Consider the following 19,915-nt stretch of genomic DNA (forward strand, 5'->3'; position numbering starts at 1 on the left):
AGGAGGAATAATTCCCAATAATTGGTATTCGTGGGAGGAATTGTACCCCCATCATTGGTGTCAGTGGGAGAAGTAGTGCCGTATGGTTGGTGTCAGTGGGAAGAATAGTGCCCCATCTTTGGTGTCAGTGGGAGGAATAGTGTCCCAAGGGCCAGATAAAGGCAAGCAAAGGGCCGCAGTTTGGAGACCACTGGTTTACACAGACGTTATAGTGTCTAAAAACTATGCGATATATACTGGAATTTTTCATTTATTTTTTATACTCGTAATGGTGGCGATTAGGAACTTATAGCAGGACTGCGATATTGTGGCAGACAATTGGACACTGACACTTTTCGGAAACCAGTGACACTAATTTAGTGATCAGTGCTAAAAATATGCACTGTCACTGTACTAATGACACTGGCTGGGAAGGGGTTAAACACCAGGGGCAATCAAAGGGTTTACTGTGTCTAGCTAGTTTACTATGTGTGCTGCTTTTATTAGTGTAATGCCGCGTACACACGGTCGGACTTTTCGTCTACAAAAGTCCGACAGCCTGTCCGACAGACTTCCTGCGGACTTTCGGCGGACTTGCAGCAGACTTTCTAACGAACGGACTTGCCTACACACGACCACACAAAAGTCCGACGGATTAGTACGTGATGACGTACACCGGACTAAAATAAGGAAGTTCATAGCCAGTAGCCAATAGCTGCCCTAGCATGGGTTTTTGTCCGTCGGACTAGCACACAGACGAGCGGACTTCGGGGTCCGTCGTACTTACGACGTAAAGATTTGAAGCATGCTTCAAATCTAAAGTCCGTCGGATTTGAGGCTAAAAAAGTCCGTTGAAAGTCCGGAGAAGCCCACACACGATCGGATTACCAGCCACCTTTAGTCCGTCAGCGTCCGTTGGACTTTTGTAGACGAAAAGTCCGACCGTGTGTACGCGGCATTAGAGATGGATTTGAGTCCCTGCTTTGCACAGTAGAACTGCTATAGGGCGGTCAGCAGATGGTTAAGGAGAAGGTAAGGCCATCTGTCTGAAAGTTGAATTTGAATTGGAAATGGATCTCATAAATATCCAAAGCACATCCTCCTGTTCAATGAATGGCTGATAAAGAAGAAATAGACCATTCAACGCCCTGGTTTGAATTAGATTTAAAAGTTGTGGTGGGTTTTAAATGTGATTTTAACCAATTGCTTACTGGACACCTAAACCCCCTTCCTGCTCAGACCAATTTTCAGCTTTCAGCACTGTCACACTTTGAAAGACAATTGCGCGGTTATGCTACACTGTACCCAAATGAAATTTGTATCTTTTTTTTTTCCCCACAAATAGAGCTTTCTTTTGGTGGCATTTGATCGCCTCTGGGGTTTTTCTTTTTTGTTAAAAAAATGAAGAGACCGGAAATTTTGAATAAAAATACAAAACTGTTTTATATTTTGTGTTAAAATTTTGCAAACAGGTAATTTTACTCCTTCATTGATGTACGCTGATAGGCTGCACTGATGGGCACCGATAGGCTGCACTGATGGGCACCGATAGGCTGCACTGATGGGCACCGATAGGCTGCACTGATGGGCACCGATAGGCTGCACTGGTGGGCACCAATAGGCTGCATTGATGGGCACCGATAGGCTGCATTGATGGGCACTGATAGGCTGCACTGATGGGCACCGATAGGCTGCACTGGTGGGCACCGATAGGCTGCACTGGTGGGCACCGATAGGCTGCATTGATGGGCACTGATAAGGCTGCACTGGTGGGCACTGATAGGTGGCAGTGATGGCCACTGGTAGGTGACACTGATAGGCAGCACTGCTAGGTGGTACTGATGAGGCATTGATTGGCACCACTGGTGGGCATTGATAGGTGGCATTCGTGGACACTGATTGGTGGCATCAATATACACTGGTGGGCACTGATATGCACTGTGTGGGCACTGGCAGACGGTACTGGTTGGCACAGATGAGGTGGCTGTGCCTCTTCCTCTTCGGGATATATGTCCCTTACACAGAAGCCGGTGATCGGCTTTTTTTTCTCCTCATGCTGTCAGTGTGAGGAGAAAAAAAAAACGATTACCAATCTTCTGTCTACATCACGTGATCAGCTGTCATTGGGTGACAGCTGATCGCGTGGCAAGGGGCTGGGATCGGCACTCGAGTCTCATTGACTCTGTGATCACAGGGGGCGCGTGGGGACCATGCAAAGGGGCAAGGACATCTATTGACAGCCTTGCGGCAATGTAGGTCTGCGCTGTAGCCGTCATTTGGCTATAGTGTGGATGGAAACAGGTTAATCCTATCATGCAAATAAAAGACAAGCATTGAGACAAAAAGTTTATAGAAACGATGTCTGAGACTGGTTGTCAGCTATATAAAACGCCCACATAAAGTAATTTCTGCTGAAAGGGTCAATACCGGCTGTCCTTTGCTTTTCCACAGTACATTGTTACATCTATTGATATCGATTTTGTTGAATAAATGATTGAAAAGAGCACATGTTCTTTGTGTTTTTATTAAAGTGTGCCACATTTATCTGTATTTGTGATCTAATATTTGCCTGCTCAGATATACAATATCCATAGGTTTACTTACTTTTTACATGACTGTGTATATTTTATTAATAGTAAAATTTTTATATTGGCACATTTTATTTTGCTGATCTAAATACTGAAATGAGAAAATGTTCTAAGAGGGTATTATATCATTGTTTTGTTCTTATATAGGTCGATGTTACATTTTACAACTGATGAGTTGCTTTGATGGACTTGCTCTTAATTTCTGTGACACCTGGCAATCTAAATGGAAACAGAGGAAACTAAAATGAATCCATCACTAAATGAAGTCCTCTGGTTGCAGCTTCACTTACTGTAGTACTTATGCTTCATTAGAGTTTGTACTAATATTCTCCTAGCTGCTTTTGATCCCTCTATGTATCAGTTCATGAGCGGACATACTAGAGTAAAAGCACTTATAGACTAGAGCAAATTTACATTTCAGCTCTGTTCCAGTTTGTAATTAATTTTGAAATCAAAGTTTTCACTTGGCCATTTTTTCTTCTCTTTTATGTTGTGGGTCCAGAGCAATGATTTACAGTTTTTTAAACCACTATAAAACAAACCTAAAGAGGAGAGAAAAAAAAGAAAAAGGGCTAGCAAACATGAAAGGGATCATTTTGAGCCTTATCGGGTATAAAGGAGTAATAAAAATTCTGATATTTTGCTCATACGCGTTAAAATCAGATTTATTTTTTTGCTAGAAAATTACTTAGAACCTTAAACATTATATGTTTTTTAAAGCTTTGCTGGAGATTAAATGGTTGCATCGGTCCTAGGCTCCCCGGTGGGATGAGAGAGCCTGGGAAAGGTGGCGGCGGGGGGAACCCCTTTCAACATCTACAAAAGTAATTGGGTGGCTGTAGAGCCGCTCGGATCACTTGCACAAAAAATGAATCCCTGCATGCTGTCACAGGGGTTTTCTGTGGTTGGATTTTGCTTAGGAACATGTTACACCCCAAGTATGTGTGTAACATGTAAAATGTTGCAAAATGTGGAGTTAGCCCTTAATCATACCATAACAAAGTTGCAGGTGATCTTATACCATCAACATCTTTGGAAAACATTTATAACAAGAAAAGATTTTATTTATTTAAAAACTACATTTTAACCACTTCCCATTCTTAGGACATACCCAAACGTCCTTGGGAACAAGCAGTGATACCAGGATCATGGCTGTAGCAGTGTGCTGCATCCATGTGTCTATATGCAAGTTATGGTGTGAACCGTGTTGGTTTTCCATCATGCTTGTCCGAAAGAAGCCAGCCAAACGGCTTCTGTTGGACTGGCTGCCATACACATGGGCTAAATGTCGGACGTTTTTTATTGAACCAGCCAATGTCGCCCAACATTCGGCCCGTGTGTACTAGGCTTTAGGTAATGCACAGCATCTGTCAGCCCCAGTGCAACACTGGGGCTGCACCGCTTGCACTGCTGTAGCATGCTGTGTCCAAGACAGCCACCTAGCTTGCCTATGCGTCGTCCAAGCCCTAAGCACAGTTTATGCAGTTGGTATCAGGGACATCAGCACTGCTTGTTTTTACAGCAGAGATGAATTTGCTACCTGAATGTCCCCCTCAAACTCTGCCTGCAATCCCAACTCTTAACTGCTTGTTGTTTCCCGACCGCCGTATAGTAAAATGACAGACGGGCAGGAGCACTCTTGTATGTGCACAGCTCAGTGATCGGTGGTGTGCCGTGTCCCTGGGATACAAGGCATCATTGATCACGGTAAAGAGCCTGTGACGAAGGCTCTTTAACATGTGATCAGCTGTGTCCAATCACAGCTGATCACCGTGTACACAGGAAATGCCAGTTCTTGGCATTCCTCTTCTCACGCTAACAGTGCATGTGGAGAGCCGGTAATCGGCATTCCTCAGCGGGGACATCTTCACTGACCATTAGGGCGCTGATCATCAGTGTCCTGATTATCAGTGCAGCCCCAACAGTGCCCACCACTGATGTCTATCAGTGCCGTCTATCATTGCTACCTATCAGTGTCCATAAAGTGCTGCCTATCAGGGCTTATCAGTGATGCATATTGGTGCCACGCCTATGAGTGCCTTACAGTGCAGCCTCATCTGCGCACATCAGTGAAGGAGAAAAATTACTTATTTACAAAATTTGTATAGCAGAAACCACCAAAAGAAAACTATATCTGTCTAAAAAAATTATAAATATTTTGTTTGGGTACAGCGTTGCATGATTAGGCAATTGTCATTCAAAGTGTGACAGCACTGAAAGCTGAAAATTGGCCTGGGCAGGAAGGGGGTGAAAGTGACCAGTAGGCAAGTGGTTCAGGAAAGTTAAAGGGGTTGTAATGCATCCTATTCATTAAGGTGAAAAAACACCTTGCAGTCACCGCCCCCCCAGCCCCTCGTTTTACTTACCTGAGCCCCTTCATCTCTTCGTCGGGGACGCGTTGTTCCTCTGTCCATGGGTTCCCAGCTCTTGATTGGATAGATAGCAGAGCAGCCATTGGCTCACGCTGCTGTCATTCAAATCCAATGATGCGGGGCCGAGTCCAGCATTCGTGTCTATGGACGCAAATGCTGGACTCGGAAGAGCGCCCACAAGGTAACCCCCTCGGAAGAGCTCTTCTCCTAGGGGGTTATCTGATGCGGGGAGGAGCCGCCGGGGGACCCCAGAAGAGGATGTTTGGGGCCACTCTGTGCAAAACAAGCTGCACAGTGGAGGTAAGTATGACATGTTTGTAAATAATCACTTTAAGGACGAAATTCCCAGTCTATTGCAGTCAATTGTTGTGTCGATCATTCAAGCAGGAGCTGCTTTCGTTGGTTCCTTCTTGCTTGCTGAAGCTGGAGATATGTGCTGGTCCCACAAAAGATGGGAGAGATTTCGTTAAATTAAACAAATGTCCTGGAGGCAAGTAGTTAATAATGGTCAACTTGTGAGATGACAGACATAAATTGCTGAAAATAAACATGGTTAGAAAGATAACAAATCCAGGGAAGAAAAGCAGAGAGTTTGATCTGTATTTACTTGAATGTTTTGTTTTTAAGCTGTTATCCTAATCAAACAATCAGAAGGCATCCTATCTTCAATGGGCATAATATATTTTAAAACTTCCTTTGCATTTTGTGTTTTGTCAGAAAGAAAATGAAGACATTTCAAGGAGCCTGGAATAGTCAGAATTCTGAGGATCTACGGGAATTATTAGATGCTAAGCATCTTAACTAAATATACATTGGAACAAACTGAACATGCCAACATCATGATGTCCCTGTGCTGAAAGACTAGTCATTATTCGCTGGAGATACCGAAATCCGTGTTTCATGTTTGTTAAATGCAGCTGGAAATCTCTTTTCCTTGCTTAGAGGTCTCTAGCTATTTAGATATAGACTCAGCAAATAATTAGACTCCTACACAGTTTGGCAAAAGTGTAAGGATTTCATTTAATGTAAAGCATACCAAAACCTAAAAACAAACATGTATTATATTGCAGCTTACTAGACCTTAGATGTGGCTGCATTTGTTTTCAGTCTAAGAACATTTTAAGCAAGTACAGAAAATACCTGTTGACTTTGCCAGAAATGCAACCACAGCTTCCTCCATAAACACAATGGGTGAGTGTAGCCACCCAGAGACAGAAAGTGTGTTATTTACTAATACTTATGCTTTATTACAATTTGATTAGTTTAAAAATTAGGTGAAAATAAAGGGGAAAAAGGCCTAAAAAAATAAACAAATGCAAGCCACCATACCTAAGGACCTGTAAACTGAAAAACATTCCATTTTTGTTTTGGGGTTTAGATACGCTCTAGGAGAACTTCAGTTGAGTTAACAGTTACTCATATACTTACTGGAGTTTTCTCTTGACATTAAAATTTTTGTCACTGTTGACTACAAATTATAATCATCAACTTCTGTCAATAAAATCTTTTAAGTATAAGGTGCTATTATCATCATTTCCCAAACTATTAATGTGAAGGATGACGACTAGCTAACCAAGATGAGAACCTTGTTTGGTGTATGAGGAAATGAGAGGAGACCCAAATCCAGCTTACTGGCCATGTACAGGCAGATACAAATCTTATCTGCAACCCTCAAGCTTACCTGCCAGCTACAATCTCGGCGTTACTCACTGTTCCCGTTGTCCACACACTCACACACACCAGACTCACGACTTACAATAGCTTGCTGCTAATGAGCCGTTTGTCCCCTGATTGGTTTGCTAGGCAAACATGAACACACAGTTCTCTGGCAAATCTGATCACTTTACACACTAATGCCGCGTACGCACGGTCAGAATTTCCGACAACAAATGTTTGATGTGAGCTTGTTGTCGGAAATTCTGACCGTGTGTAGGCTCCGTCGGACATTTGTTGTCGGAATTTCTGACAACAAAAATTTGAGAGCTGGTTCTCAAATTTTCCAACAACAAAATCCGTTGTCGGAAATTCTGATTGTGTGTACACATTTCCAACACACAAAATTCCACGCGTGCTCGGAATCAAGCAGAAGAGCCGCACTGGCTATGGAACTTAATTTTTCTCGGCTCGGCTTAAGTGTTGTACGTCACCCCGTTCTTGACGTTCGGAATTTCCGACAACATTTGTGCGACCATGTCTATTCAAGACAAGTTTGAGCCAACATCCGTCGGAAATAAATCCAGGATTTTGTTGTCGGAATGTCCAATCGTGTGTACACACGGCATTATGCTGAATCTGCTTGCAATCTGTAGCACACCATATATATAGAATAACTATATGACTATTAAGTTGCTTAGACTGACACTACAACACAACGCTGTCTCTGCGGAAATACATTAAAGGGGTTGTAAAGGTAATTTTTTTATTGTTTAAAAATAACAAACATGTTATACTTACCTTCCCTGTGCAGCTCGTTCTGCACAGAGTGGCCCCGAACCTGCTTTTCTGGGGTCCCTCGGCGGCTATTTCAGCTCCTCCCCGCAAGAACTATCCACCTTAATGCGAGCTCCCTCGCATGGTGGTTAGTTCTTGCGGGCGCTCTCCCGTGATACAGCCAGCGGCAATAGCCGCTCACTGTATCACTCGGCCCCGCCCCCCGGCGCGCCGCGTCATCGGATGTGATTGACAGCAGCGCGAGCCAATGGCTGCACTGCTTTCAATCCATCCACTGCAGCCAATCAGCGACCAGGCTGAGCTGCAATAGAGATGACGGGAACGAGCAGCGGAGATTCGAGGTGTCAGGTAAGTAAAACGGGGGGCTGGGGGCGGCGGTATTGTCAAAAGTTTTTTCACCTTAATGCATATAATGCATTAAGGTGAAAACATTTTTACCTTTACAACCCCTTTAAGTTTTAACTTAGTACACATGAGCCACTTATTCATTTTGTAATTTAATATCCCAAAGATGGGCAGTGCATAAAATATGAACAAAGAGGAAAAAATGACAAAAGGACATGCAAAGTTTGGCTACTGGCTATTAAATAAAATGGGAGAAAAAAAATTGAAAAAACACTGTTTTGGCAATATTGTTTATCCTGCTGGCGGGAGCATGCTGAGGTCCAGCAATTGGTCTTGTTTAGAACAATCACACTGTACATATCTCATGCTCCTCGATTGAGATATTGATGTGAGCTGGAGTCTAACCTTTGGCCAATCAACCCTGGGGTGGCTCCTCCTCTACCAGGAAAGCCTTCTGAAGTGGCTATGGGTTAAATGGACCGGCCGGTTCTGAATGCTGAGTCAAAACGCGAGCAGGCTCCATACAACTGTTTTGCGGATCTCTCAGGGATTCTTTACTACTGACACATACCCTTTTTTTTTGTACATAGCCTGAAATGTGCATTATCATTCGTTTTATCTCTCTGCAACTACAACTGTATGTTTGGAAGCTCCAAAAAATAATCCTCTGATCTTTAAAACAAGGTCAAGTGCTGGTAGAAGGTTTGGAGTCGTCTGACTGTAAAGGCCTCTTCCCCGGCTGAGCTTATAATCGAAACGGCTAGACAGTGACTATGAGGCTCAGTAAGGTAACTGTGTTTAGGCTTACAGTATCTTTAGCTACAAGAATGTTAGAACTCTGTTGGCATATAGATGTCAGTTCTGGTCTACAAGCCTTGCCTATTATTAAAGTGGTAGTAAACAATATTTCTTTACATAGCTCCATTTAAAGGGGGAGTAAACTTCACTTGATTGTTTGTACCTATAGGTAAGCCTATAATAAGGCTTGCACGGTTTAGGAGATATTTACTGTATACGCCGCAGATGACATCAACGGCGCACGTGCTCTGAGGAAACGGCCGCCCTTGCCATTTCTAATGAGCTGTGACCGGCGGCTCCCGCAGCCGGAGTCTATGTACCCGGAAGGAAGAGGAAATGGCAAAGATGGATTTGTCCTCCAGCGGTGACGACGAAGGCTTCGTTTGCAGGTAAGAGACACCATCACCAATATAATAATTGCTCGTTTGCAGGTAAGTTTCATATAATGTGCTAGTATGTGATGCATAATAGCACATCATGCCTTTTACTTTGCAGGTCACCAAAAAAAAGAGGCAGTGTTTACTTCCTCTTTAAAACTTTAATACAAGATTTGTAGGTTCCGGTAAATGCTCTTGGAGTTGCGCTGTTTAGGAGATTTTGTGTGATTACATCACTTGGGCATGCGCAGCATAGACAGCACACTGACTGTACCATGAATGTACAATGGCATGGAAATGGCATTCAGGTTTCCCAAAAGATGGCGTCGGCTTAAGCAGCACCGAAAGAATATAAAACTTCAGCAGCAATATATCTAAGGACAGTCCAATGGTGCTGTTGTTATGGAAATGATTAAGAGCTACAATCGAGCTCAAGGTTATCTGCTGCTGTCTCTAATTTGAAAAGTGTTGATATGCATGCATATAAAAGTAAACACTCTGAGACACGCTCATAGCATTACTGTTACACTTCTAATTTATTCAAGGCGGTGTTAATGTTTTATACACACAAATACGTCATTGCTATGTCAGTCTAATAGGTACATCTCATTGGTTAAGATAGAAAAGATGATAATTTTCATAACGAGGTTTGGCTCTCTCTGGTCTTATCTCCAGTTCCGCATTCTTTTGATGTGTGGGAGGTAGGGGGTAATCGCCATCTTGAGAAAATATAGGAACAGAGCAAATCTGTATACTTATATAATGAGTAAGGAGAAAAATATGTATGCACATAAGAAAATAGACATTTTCAGATTACTATTATTATCTACATCACATTCCTTCACAATCCCCCCTAAAATGACTATTTTCTCTTTTCTGTCCCTAATACTAAAGGTCCCACTTTGGCCTGGCCCTTCTCCTCAGCAACTCTTTAGGCTGTATATAGAATTGGGCAGTAACTGTTCACTTCCCTCCTCGATACAGCTGGAGAGGTGCAGTCAGGCGCTATCTATCCCTATAACCCTATAGGATTGTGAGATTATGGACAGGGAGTGACTGTAGAGGAGTGAAAGGGTTTGTCATCTTCCATCATAAGGGGGTCCTCTTCTTCTTGGTGGAGAAATGTAGGTGTGCTATTGTCTACAGCCTTGTTCATTAACTTTTTACAAAAGGTAGAATACAGCATACAATGAGGGCTAAAAGAACCAGGATTATTAATACCGTTACCCGTATCTGGGCGAGCACCTTCTGCCACCCACTCATCCAGCTAAAGTATTGATCCCATGGGTCTGTGATACCTGAGTTCTTCTTCAACTCCAGTGACAGATCTTCTCATTTCTTTATAGCTAAAGTAACCTTACCATTTGGGCCAATATTATCAGGAATGTATGTACAACAGGTTCCCGTTTTTTCCTATGATTTTACAGACACCCCCCTTCTCGGCTAACACCATGTCTAAGGCCATCCGGTTCTGGAATGTCATGTAGGTAGTGGGGGCTAGCTGGTCAGCAATTCCCTGGAGGGCGTCTTTAGTGTAATTTACGAATCTCTGTTGGTTATAATATGTGTAGTGTCAGGTCACCTAGAGGCTGGATGACAGATGCACTCCGTTGGGATCAGGAATGCACCGCAAGGTAGTGGACCCTAGCACTGACTGCTGCGGATTGTACCCTGGGAGGTTCAGGAAGCAGGTCTACTGGATCACTGACACAGATCCCACTGGGAGCTAGAGCATAGATTCCCCAGGGCGCGGAGTCTAAGAGCCAGCAGGTGTTCACCAGAGCCTCTGGTGGTGAGGATGGACTGCGCTGCAGTCTGGCTCCAGGTCGCGGCCCCCAGGGTCTCACAGCTCACGCTCACGGTAGACTACAGGAGCAGAGGAAGGAGGGAGCTGGCTGGAACATCAGGGTCACAGGCAAACAGGGATGGCCGGGAACAGGCCAAAGTCGGTAACAGAAATCAGATGTAGGAAACATAGCAAGTACACACATAGGCTAACACACAGTGGTTGATCAGCACTGCTGGCTTGCAGTGCACAGGTTAATATAGGGTTCCCTCATAGGGCCTGGGGTGGGGCCATGCTTAGAGAGGAGGTTACAAAAGCAGTCAGGTGAGGGTCAGCTGGTCTCTAGAGATGAACACATGGAGACAGGTATGCTGATCGACAAACTCTATTGCATAACCATGACATGTAGTTAATCCAATCTACATTCTTGCTGACAGTTGTTATGGGGATCAAAGACTCAAAACCAGCTTTTACCTGATCCCTGGCTTTAAATTCATCAGGGACCCCCCTTGAAACCCCTATGACATGTATGTATACATGAGGATCAAAAGCTTCCGGAGAGAGCTGCTCGCTTCCTCCTCTGACTGTGTGCTGGGTCAGTGTATGTATCAGGGGTATCTTTGGTTAGGATATGGGGGCTTTCTATTTTCATCTTTTTTGTCTAATGCACTCTGTGGTCGCCCATTCTGGCCCTGTGTTCCAACCCACTGGCCCCCACTCCTCCTCTCCCACGCCTCCAGAGAGACTGGAGGCGTGGGAGAGGAGGAGTGGGGGCCAGTGGGTTGGAACACAGGGCCAGAATGGGCGACCACAGAGTGCATTAGACAAAAAAGATGAAAATAGAAAGCCCCCATATCCTAACCAAAGATACCCCTGATACATACACTGACCCAGCACACAGTCAGAGGAGGAAGCGAGCAGCTCTCTCCGGAAGCTTTTGATCCTCATGTATACATACATGTCATAGGGGTTTCAAGGGGGGTCCCTGATGAATTTAAAGCCAGGGATCAGGTAAAAGCTGGTAACAGAAATCAGATGTAGGAAACATAGCAAGTACACACATAGGCTAACACACAGTGGTTGATCAGCACTGCTGGCTTGCAGTGCACAGGTTAATATAGGGTTCCCTCATAGGGCCTGGGGTGGGGCCATGCTTAGAGGGGAGGTTACAAAAGCAGTCAGGTGAGGGTCAGCTGGTCTCTAGAGATGAACACATGGAGACAGGTATGCTGATCGACAAACTCTATTGCATAACCATGACATGTAGTTAATCCAATCTACATTCTTGCTGACAGTTGTTATGGGGATCAAAGACTCAAAACCAGCTTTTACCTGATCCCTGGCTTTAAATTCATCAGGGACCCCCCTTGAAACCCCTATGACATGTATGTATACATGAGGATCAAAAGCTTCCGGAGAGAGCTGCTCGCTTCCTCCTCTGACTGTGTGCTGGGTCAGTGTATGTATCAGGGGTATCTTTGGTTAGGATATGGGGGCTTTCTATTTTCATCTTTTTTGTCTAATGCACTCTGTGGTCGCCCATTCTGGCCCTGTGTTCCAACCCACTGGCCCCCACAGAAGCCACAACTCTGTCCCCAGTAACTGTCTGTGTGGCATACATATATGTCCTTACCGTCAGGGATATCACTGTACCAATGGCATCACCATGAAGGGTCAAACGGACAAGGTACTATGTCACAGTAATCTAAGGTAAAGGTGGTCACATGTGTACCTGAAGAGTTACACCAAAACGTAATTATGTTATCATTTTTGTGATGGCCACCTCCTGGGCCCCTCCCCCCTAGATCAAACAGAAAAAGGATATGCAGCACCCGAAAACACGCTCTCCTGCAGTGATAAGCGTGCATTCAGGTGTTCTTCCTGGCCAACTTGACTGAGGTGGCTGTGGTCAGCAAAACTTGGAATGGACCATCATAACTTGGCTCAAGGATCTCCAGACAGTAGTTGGTGTGTTCCTGTATCTGATTCAGGATCTGGAATGGAAGAAAACACCTGGACATGCATTCAGGTTAATTCTCGTGATAATGTGGTTACATAATTAGTCAACACATCAGACTGCAACTGTAACTGTTGTGGAAAGTAACAACCAAGTCTGGGGGCTGAACCAAACAAAATTTCATAAGGGGATAGGGCATGTTTCCCCCGGGGGTGTGTCTGACACTAAACAGGGCAATGGGCTAACTGTCTGGCCAACTCATGTTAGTCTCTTGGGCCATCTTTAACATCCTGTTTTTAGTGTCCCATTCATCCTTTCTACCTTCCCGCTACTTTGAGGGTGGTATGGGATGTGTAGTGCCATCTGAACCCCCAGTGTTGCCCAAATCTCTTTTGTAAGGGTTGTTGTTAGGGCTGGTCCCTGATCTCTCAATATCACCTCTGGGACCCCAAATCTACATACTATCTCACTCAGTAGTTTCTTAGCTGTGGTCCTGGCAGTCGTGACCACTTCCACTAGGGCGTTTTCAAATCTGTCACTTCTTGGCACTTGAGAATGATCAATTTGCATCCTCTGGAATGGGGTATAGGGCTTTTGCCAGGTGCTTCTTCTGTGCATTCTGGGTTACATTTGGTGCAGATAATGCATGATCTGCAGAAGCTGTCGGTCAGTGGAGTAACTCTTGGTGCAACACTTGTTGATAAGAGAGTTCATAAAAGTCTTTGTCAAGTGGGCAGCTCCATGTGCCCATTGCACCACGGCTGGGTACATACTCCTGGGTAGACAAGGCTTCTTGTTGCACTCGAATAGTCCATTTCTGAGAGTTGTTCCTCTCCGTTTCCAGCTTTCCTTCTTATCCGCACTTGTTGTTTCCTGTAGTTCTTTTAGATAAACTCTGTCCACTGGGAAAGTCTGTAAGGTAAGCACGGGGTGGTCTTCTTCTACCACCCTGCTGTCCACTTCCCGTGGACCACCAGCTGTCTGTTTGGCAGCTGAATTGACTAGATGATTGCCTTAAGCTTCCTTTGAGTTCATTTTGTCGTCTGCTTTTACTCAGAATAGTCACTTGGGTTGGGAGAAGCAAGGCATCAATCAAGTTTTCACAGGTGTTCCTGCAGCCATCAGGAATCCTCTGTCCTAGATAACACCATAATCATGGGCAATGCTGAAAGCATATCTTGAGTCAATATGAATGTTGGCTCTTATTCCCTCTGCCCATTTACATGCTGTAGTAAGTGCTTACAGCTCTGCCTCCTGTGTAGACATCACTGGTGGTAAGGCTTCAGCTTGTAGAACAGTGTTTTCAGTGGTGACCGCGTGTCCTGTGTGGTCATGGGGTGACAAGCCAAGACTCTACTCCTCCTCCTTTTCCCCCCTCGAGAAGTGGAAGAAGGGTGGTAGGGTTCAGTGTTGGATCTTGGTTGAATATGGCAACAACATCATGGGGGGCAAGCACAACGAGGCAGTGTCCGAGGACCAAGTTCAAAGTTTTGTCAAGCAAGGCTTGTGTAGCGAAGCCAGCTCACAGACACAATAGGCCTCCTCTTGCTACCGCATCCAGCCGACAGGAATAATATCCTATAGGGCGTAGGCTGATGCCGTGTGATTGGGTGAGTACACCTGCAGCATGTCCCAGACGTTTGGATACAAAGAGCTTGAGCGTTTTGTCGTAGGCTGGGAGCCCTATCGCCTGAGATGGCACACTTGAGGGCCTCAAACGTAGATATTTCTTCAGGAGACATCTGGAAGGGGTCTGATTGCAGAGCATCAGTAGGAAGGCTTCTGGAATCCATGCTCTGCACTAGGAAATTAGTCCAAGGAAAATGACAGGTGTTGAGCACCACTGCAATTTGGGCTTTGAGGCTCTGCACCCCTGGTTGGCAAGATAGCACAACAGGCTTTCTGAGGTGACTTCAAGAGGGGGTAAGTCAGCTACACAAAAGAGAAGGTCATCAACATGTTGGAAGAGAATCACTTCCGGGTGTTCCTTTTGTCATGTGTCAAGGATGATAGCCATAGCTTTTGCAAACTGGCTTGGAAAGTTCTGTGCCCCTTGTGGCACAACTGTTTAGGTATGTTGCCGTTTCTTTCCGTGGATGAATGCAAAAAGGTACCAGCAGGAGGGGTGAGGGTGGACACTGAAGAAAACGTTTGTAAGGTCCACCTCTGTGAGGTATTTTGCAGTCAAAGGCATCCACAGTAGGTACCTGGTTCTCTTTTTAGGATTCTCTTCTTGGGGTTATTGTGTGGTTTCCGGGGCAATGATGCGCCCTCTTTTAGCTTGACTGAAACTGGTGGCACCTTTAAGTGACCGTTGTCTTCTGGTCCTGTGGACCATAGGCACGCAGGGATTCTGTCAAGTACTTCCTGCAGTATTGAACTTGAAGTTTTTTTCTTCATTAAGTGTCATCAGGAGAGACAGAGAACACAAAGCAGATTAGTCTTCTAAAGATAGGGGAGTATGTAACTTCATCCCCCCTTCAGGCGTGTCCTGATTGAGGCCTGTAGTCCGGACAACACATCAGCTCCTAGTAGATTCAAGGGACATGTAGAGGACACCACAAATCTGGCAAACAAATCAGGAAGTGGACTGGAGCGGGGCACCCCATCCATTCCTACGCAGGAAACATCAATAGTGGAAAGAAAAGAATTATTAGGTAGATTCACCACCCTCAACACACTTTTGGCTGCACCCCTGTCCATCTCTGGGACATCTTGGGGCTCTGCATTCTTTTTTGAAGTGACCCCGTTTCCCACAGTTGTAACAGGTGATCCTTTCCCTGGTATTGGGCAGTGGTGGTGGACTAGTGTAGGCGGGATCTTCGTCATGGGTTACCATGAGGGGCGTTGGTTTTTTACCTTTTTGATTTTCTATACCTCTGGTCACCAACAATAAATCAGACATTTTCATTGAATGGTATTCAGGGCGGGCCACCATCAGGCCTTTTCTGATATCCTCTCTGAGCCCTGAAACAAAAGCAGTTGATAACATGTGTGTGTGTGCCTTTATGAGTCTAGCATGATACTTCTTCACAGACTCCCCTTTATCTTGGGTAATATCTAGGATTGTGGTCTTCTGATCCGTCAACTTCTCCTTTGCCCAGTCGTGGAGCTGTGCACAGAACCCCACGCCTGAGGTGTAGGAAGTGGCACTTGTCGGGCAGGCATCATTGAAGGCCATCTGCATGACTGGCCAAAAGACATATCCTGCTTTGATTTGGCATAGGCTGATCAAGTCTCTCCAGGCAGCTGAGTAAGTTTCTTGTATCTGCACTATCCTGTGGTAGAAGGGAATTGGCTGCTTCTCTGGGTCAGGCAGACTTGTCACTAAGGCCGCTGCTTGTGATAGAGTAAAAGCGACATACATCACTGGTGCCCCTTCTGGTAACCGAGACTGTTGTTGGGGCAGGGGCTGGCAAGGGGCACTGTTCTTTACGGTTGCCAGCATGTGTTTGAGATCCTCTCGGAACTGAGAGTCTGGAGCCGGATTGGAGGTTAAATCAGTGGGTGGCCTTGCTGCCTGCTGTCGGGCTTCCCACTCAGATGCTTCTTCATCATTAACATATCCGGCCTGGGAATGTGATGCTCCCGTATTGGGGAAGACAGGTGTGTGGTATGAACCATCTTGGTTTAAAACAGGGAGGGCTGGGTACAGGCTGTTTAAGCTTACTGGGTGTACCAAGATGGCCACCGGCAGGAAGTGCACTGGACTGGGTAGAAAGTGAAGGCATGGGTGCACTAAGATGGCCGCCGGGCTGAGTTGTCACAGTGGGTTGTGCTTGGGTGGTGAGAAAGGAGTGGTTGTTAGACGGAGGGCAGTGCTGTCCCTCCCCTTCTTTGTTTAAAGTTCCAACATATCATCAGCTCTGTGACACACATATTAATACAATCGCCATCTTTCTTAACTTCCTTTATCCAATTTTCTTTATCACACAGGATTTTTCTCCCTGTCTCTTCAGCAACATAACTTTTGCCATTTCTTTCAACTTTGTTAACTATTTTAACATCTTCTTTGCAATATCACTTTCTTTTCCTTTTTTTAAAAGAGAAAAATCACTTTCTTTTTTCTCTCGTACAACCAAGGGGTTAATATTTTTCTCAGCGTTCTTATCAGCAAATTCCTTCGGTGGGAGCTCATAAGACTAATGTACGGTTAATCTCAGAACAAGAACAAACACATCAGGGGGAGTGAGGAGCTACGGCCCGCGACCCAACAGATCCTTCGGGTAGCCTCCTTCCCCCTCTCGTGTATATCAAACAATAAACCACAAATACAATCACGACAGGACATTACACCTGCCACTCTTCGAACTGCAAAATTTCAGCAGGCTAAAATAACCACAAGGGCAGACCACCCTGCAAAATAAACACGTTTATAGACGTTTGCCACAAGGGAAACAATCTCATGCCAGAGATGAGACTACCCATTCACACATGTAGCACTTCAGGCTGCAAAGCCAGCAGCTGAAATTCCCCTCAAAGGTTCGTCGAACCTAGAGTAACAAGTCTACAACGTTTGCTACACGGGAAACAATCTCATGCCAGAGGCCAAAAGCTCATCTGGAGATGAGACTACCCATTCACACATGTAGCACCCTTAGACTGCTGAGTTTCGTAGCCCAAAGAATGGCAGACAGTGAACAAAGAATACAGTCAGCAGAAACCCATTGGCAGGTTCGTTAAAACAACCTCAGGCGAGGAAATACCTGCCTCTAAGACAGTCTCAGCATACCGACAGAATCCAGCCGTCAACCGAAAGATAAGAGAGTCGTACAGTGGTAAGAATATAAATCAACTCACCGGTACTGTTAGGGCTGCGCAAAGACCCCCTCTGTTATCTTTCAATTAACGCCCGAATGCTTGTCGCGGTATAACTTCGACCGTAGCCTGAGGTCCCGGGTTTCGGCACCATCTGCTATGGAAATGATTAAGAGCTACAATCGAGCTCAAGGTTATCTGCTGCTGTCTCTAATTTGAAAAGTGTTGATATGCATGCATATAAAAGTAAACACTCTGAGACACGCTCATAGCATTACTGTTACACTTCTAATTTATTCAAGGCGGTGTTAATGTTTTATACACACAAATACGTCATTGCTATGTCAGTCTAATAGGTACATCTCATTGGTTAAGATAGAAAAGAAGATGGATAATTTTCATAACGAGGTTTGGCTCTCTCTGGTCTTATCTCCAGTTCCGCATTCTTTTGATGTGTGGGAGGTAGGGGGTAATCGCCATCTTGAGAAAATATAGGAACAGAGCAAATCTGTATACTTATATAATGAGTAAGGAGAAAAATATGTATGCACATAAGAAAATAGACATTTTCAGATTACTATTATTATCTACATCACATTCCTTCACACTGTGACATGTCTGGTTAGATTGTGATGTGGATTGCAGTGCAGATTTGTGTTTAACAGGATTATGAACCAGTTTACTACCGCTTTAACTACTGGAATTATGGAATTAAAAATAGTGGAGCTTCACTCCTATAAAATATAGGCGCTAGATGATACCGAAATTATTTGTAATATTACCTGATTTAAATTTTTTCTTACAGTTACATTGTGCATAAACACAACCTTGACAATATATGCCGATCAGACCAGGTGTGTGTGTGTGTGTGTGTGTGTGTGTGTGTGTGTGTAAAATAATGGTGGCCACACAAAATATTGACACTTTGGACCCAATTTGGACATTTTCACTTAGGGGTGTACTCACTTTTGTTCACAGCGGTTTAGACATTAATAGTTGTGTGTTGAGTTATTTTGAGGGGACAGCAAATTTACACTGTTATATAAGCTGTACACTCACTACTTTACATTGTAGCAAAGTGTCATTTCTTCAGTGTTGTCACATGAAAAGATATAATAAAATATTTACAAAAATGTGAGGGGTGTACTCACTTTTGTGAGATACTGTATATATATTTTTTAGCTGAGATCCTAGAGGATAAAATGGTGGTCATTGCAATGTTTTATATCACACTGTATTTGCGCAGTGGTGTTTCAAATGCAATTTTTTTGGGGGAAAATACACTTTCATGAGTTAAAAAAAAAAGAAAACGTAAAGTGACCTCAATTTTTTTGTATAATGTGAAAGATGATGTTACGCCAAGTAAATAGTTACCTAACATGTCATGCTTCACAATTGCGCATGGAATGGCGACAAACTACAATACTTAAAAATCTCTATGGGCAACACTTTAAAATTATTTACAGGTTACCTGTTTAGAGTTACAAAAGAGGTCTAGTGCTAGAATTATTGCTCTCACTGTAACGATCGCAGCGATACCTCACGTGTGGTTTGAACACCGTTTACATATGTGCGCGCGACTTACGTATGCGTTCACTTCTGCGTGCAAGCTCAGGGGGACGGGACACTATAATTTTTTTTTTTTCTTTTTTCTTTTTTTTTTACACTGTCCCTTTAAAAAAAAAAAAAAAAAAAAAAAAAACGTTTTTGATCACTTTTATTCCTATTACAAGGAGTGTAAACATCCTTTGTAATAGAAATAAGCATGTCAGGTCCTCTTTATTGCAAGATCTGGGGTCAAAAAGACCTCGGATCTCACTTAACACTTAAAAGCAAAAAAAAACTGTAATTTTACATTTACTTATCAAAAAAAAGGCTGTTAGGTGGAAGTGACGTGAGACGTCGCCGGTCCTCCAAGGGCATAGAGTCAAGTGGGGGCCATCTTGCCCTCACTCGACTTCCTGCCCATCCCTCCACAGGATTGGATCTTTGTCATAACCACGGTATATAACATCAAAGTAGTGACGTTTAAGAGAAATATTGCTGCATGGCACCTGCATTTAACACCATATGCAACTCATTGACACATCTACTTTGTGTAATTCTATTTCCAGGAAAGACAAATTGTCTCACGCTTCCCAGCTACGCACACTGCGCCGGCTAATTCCGCAAATTCATGATACAGAGCATGAAGCAGCCCATTTGCTTACAATGAGCTTTGTAATTTGTGTCACTCAGCAGTTTAAAGGGAAGTTCTTTTCTATGAATAATTCATACTGATTGTCTTCTAAAGTATCATCTCTTTTTTGTGGAAAGTAAAACAGCTGTGTAATTTGGATCCCTGGAAAGTAGAATGTGCTGGGAAACAGACAAGACTGTATGCAAGCTTTTTATATAGGAAACTTACCTTGTGTAATACAAACATGTATGGATATGCGCGATTTTTTTGGGGGGGGGGGAGGGGATTAAATTTTCGGAAAAATTTTTAAAAATACTACATTAGC

General features: G+C 44.0%; 1 protein-coding gene across 1 annotated transcript in view; it reads left to right on the top strand.

The window, feature by feature from the left end:
* Positions 1 to 6,456, top strand: part of MSH3 (mutS homolog 3) — a 322,177-nt gene extending 315,721 nt beyond the window's left edge. The window contains exon 24 of the mRNA XM_073624435.1: positions 5,657 to 6,456. Coding sequence (XP_073480536.1) covers positions 5,657 to 5,744 — 88 coding nt within the window. The 3' untranslated portion in view covers positions 5,745 to 6,456. The remainder of the gene's footprint in view (positions 1 to 5,656) is intronic.
* Positions 6,457 to 19,915: the final 13,459 nt, after the last annotated feature.

This window comes from Aquarana catesbeiana, linkage group LG01, assembly GCF_042186555.1.
Source record: "Aquarana catesbeiana isolate 2022-GZ linkage group LG01, ASM4218655v1, whole genome shotgun sequence".
Taxonomy (NCBI): domain Eukaryota; kingdom Metazoa; phylum Chordata; class Amphibia; order Anura; family Ranidae; genus Aquarana; species Aquarana catesbeiana.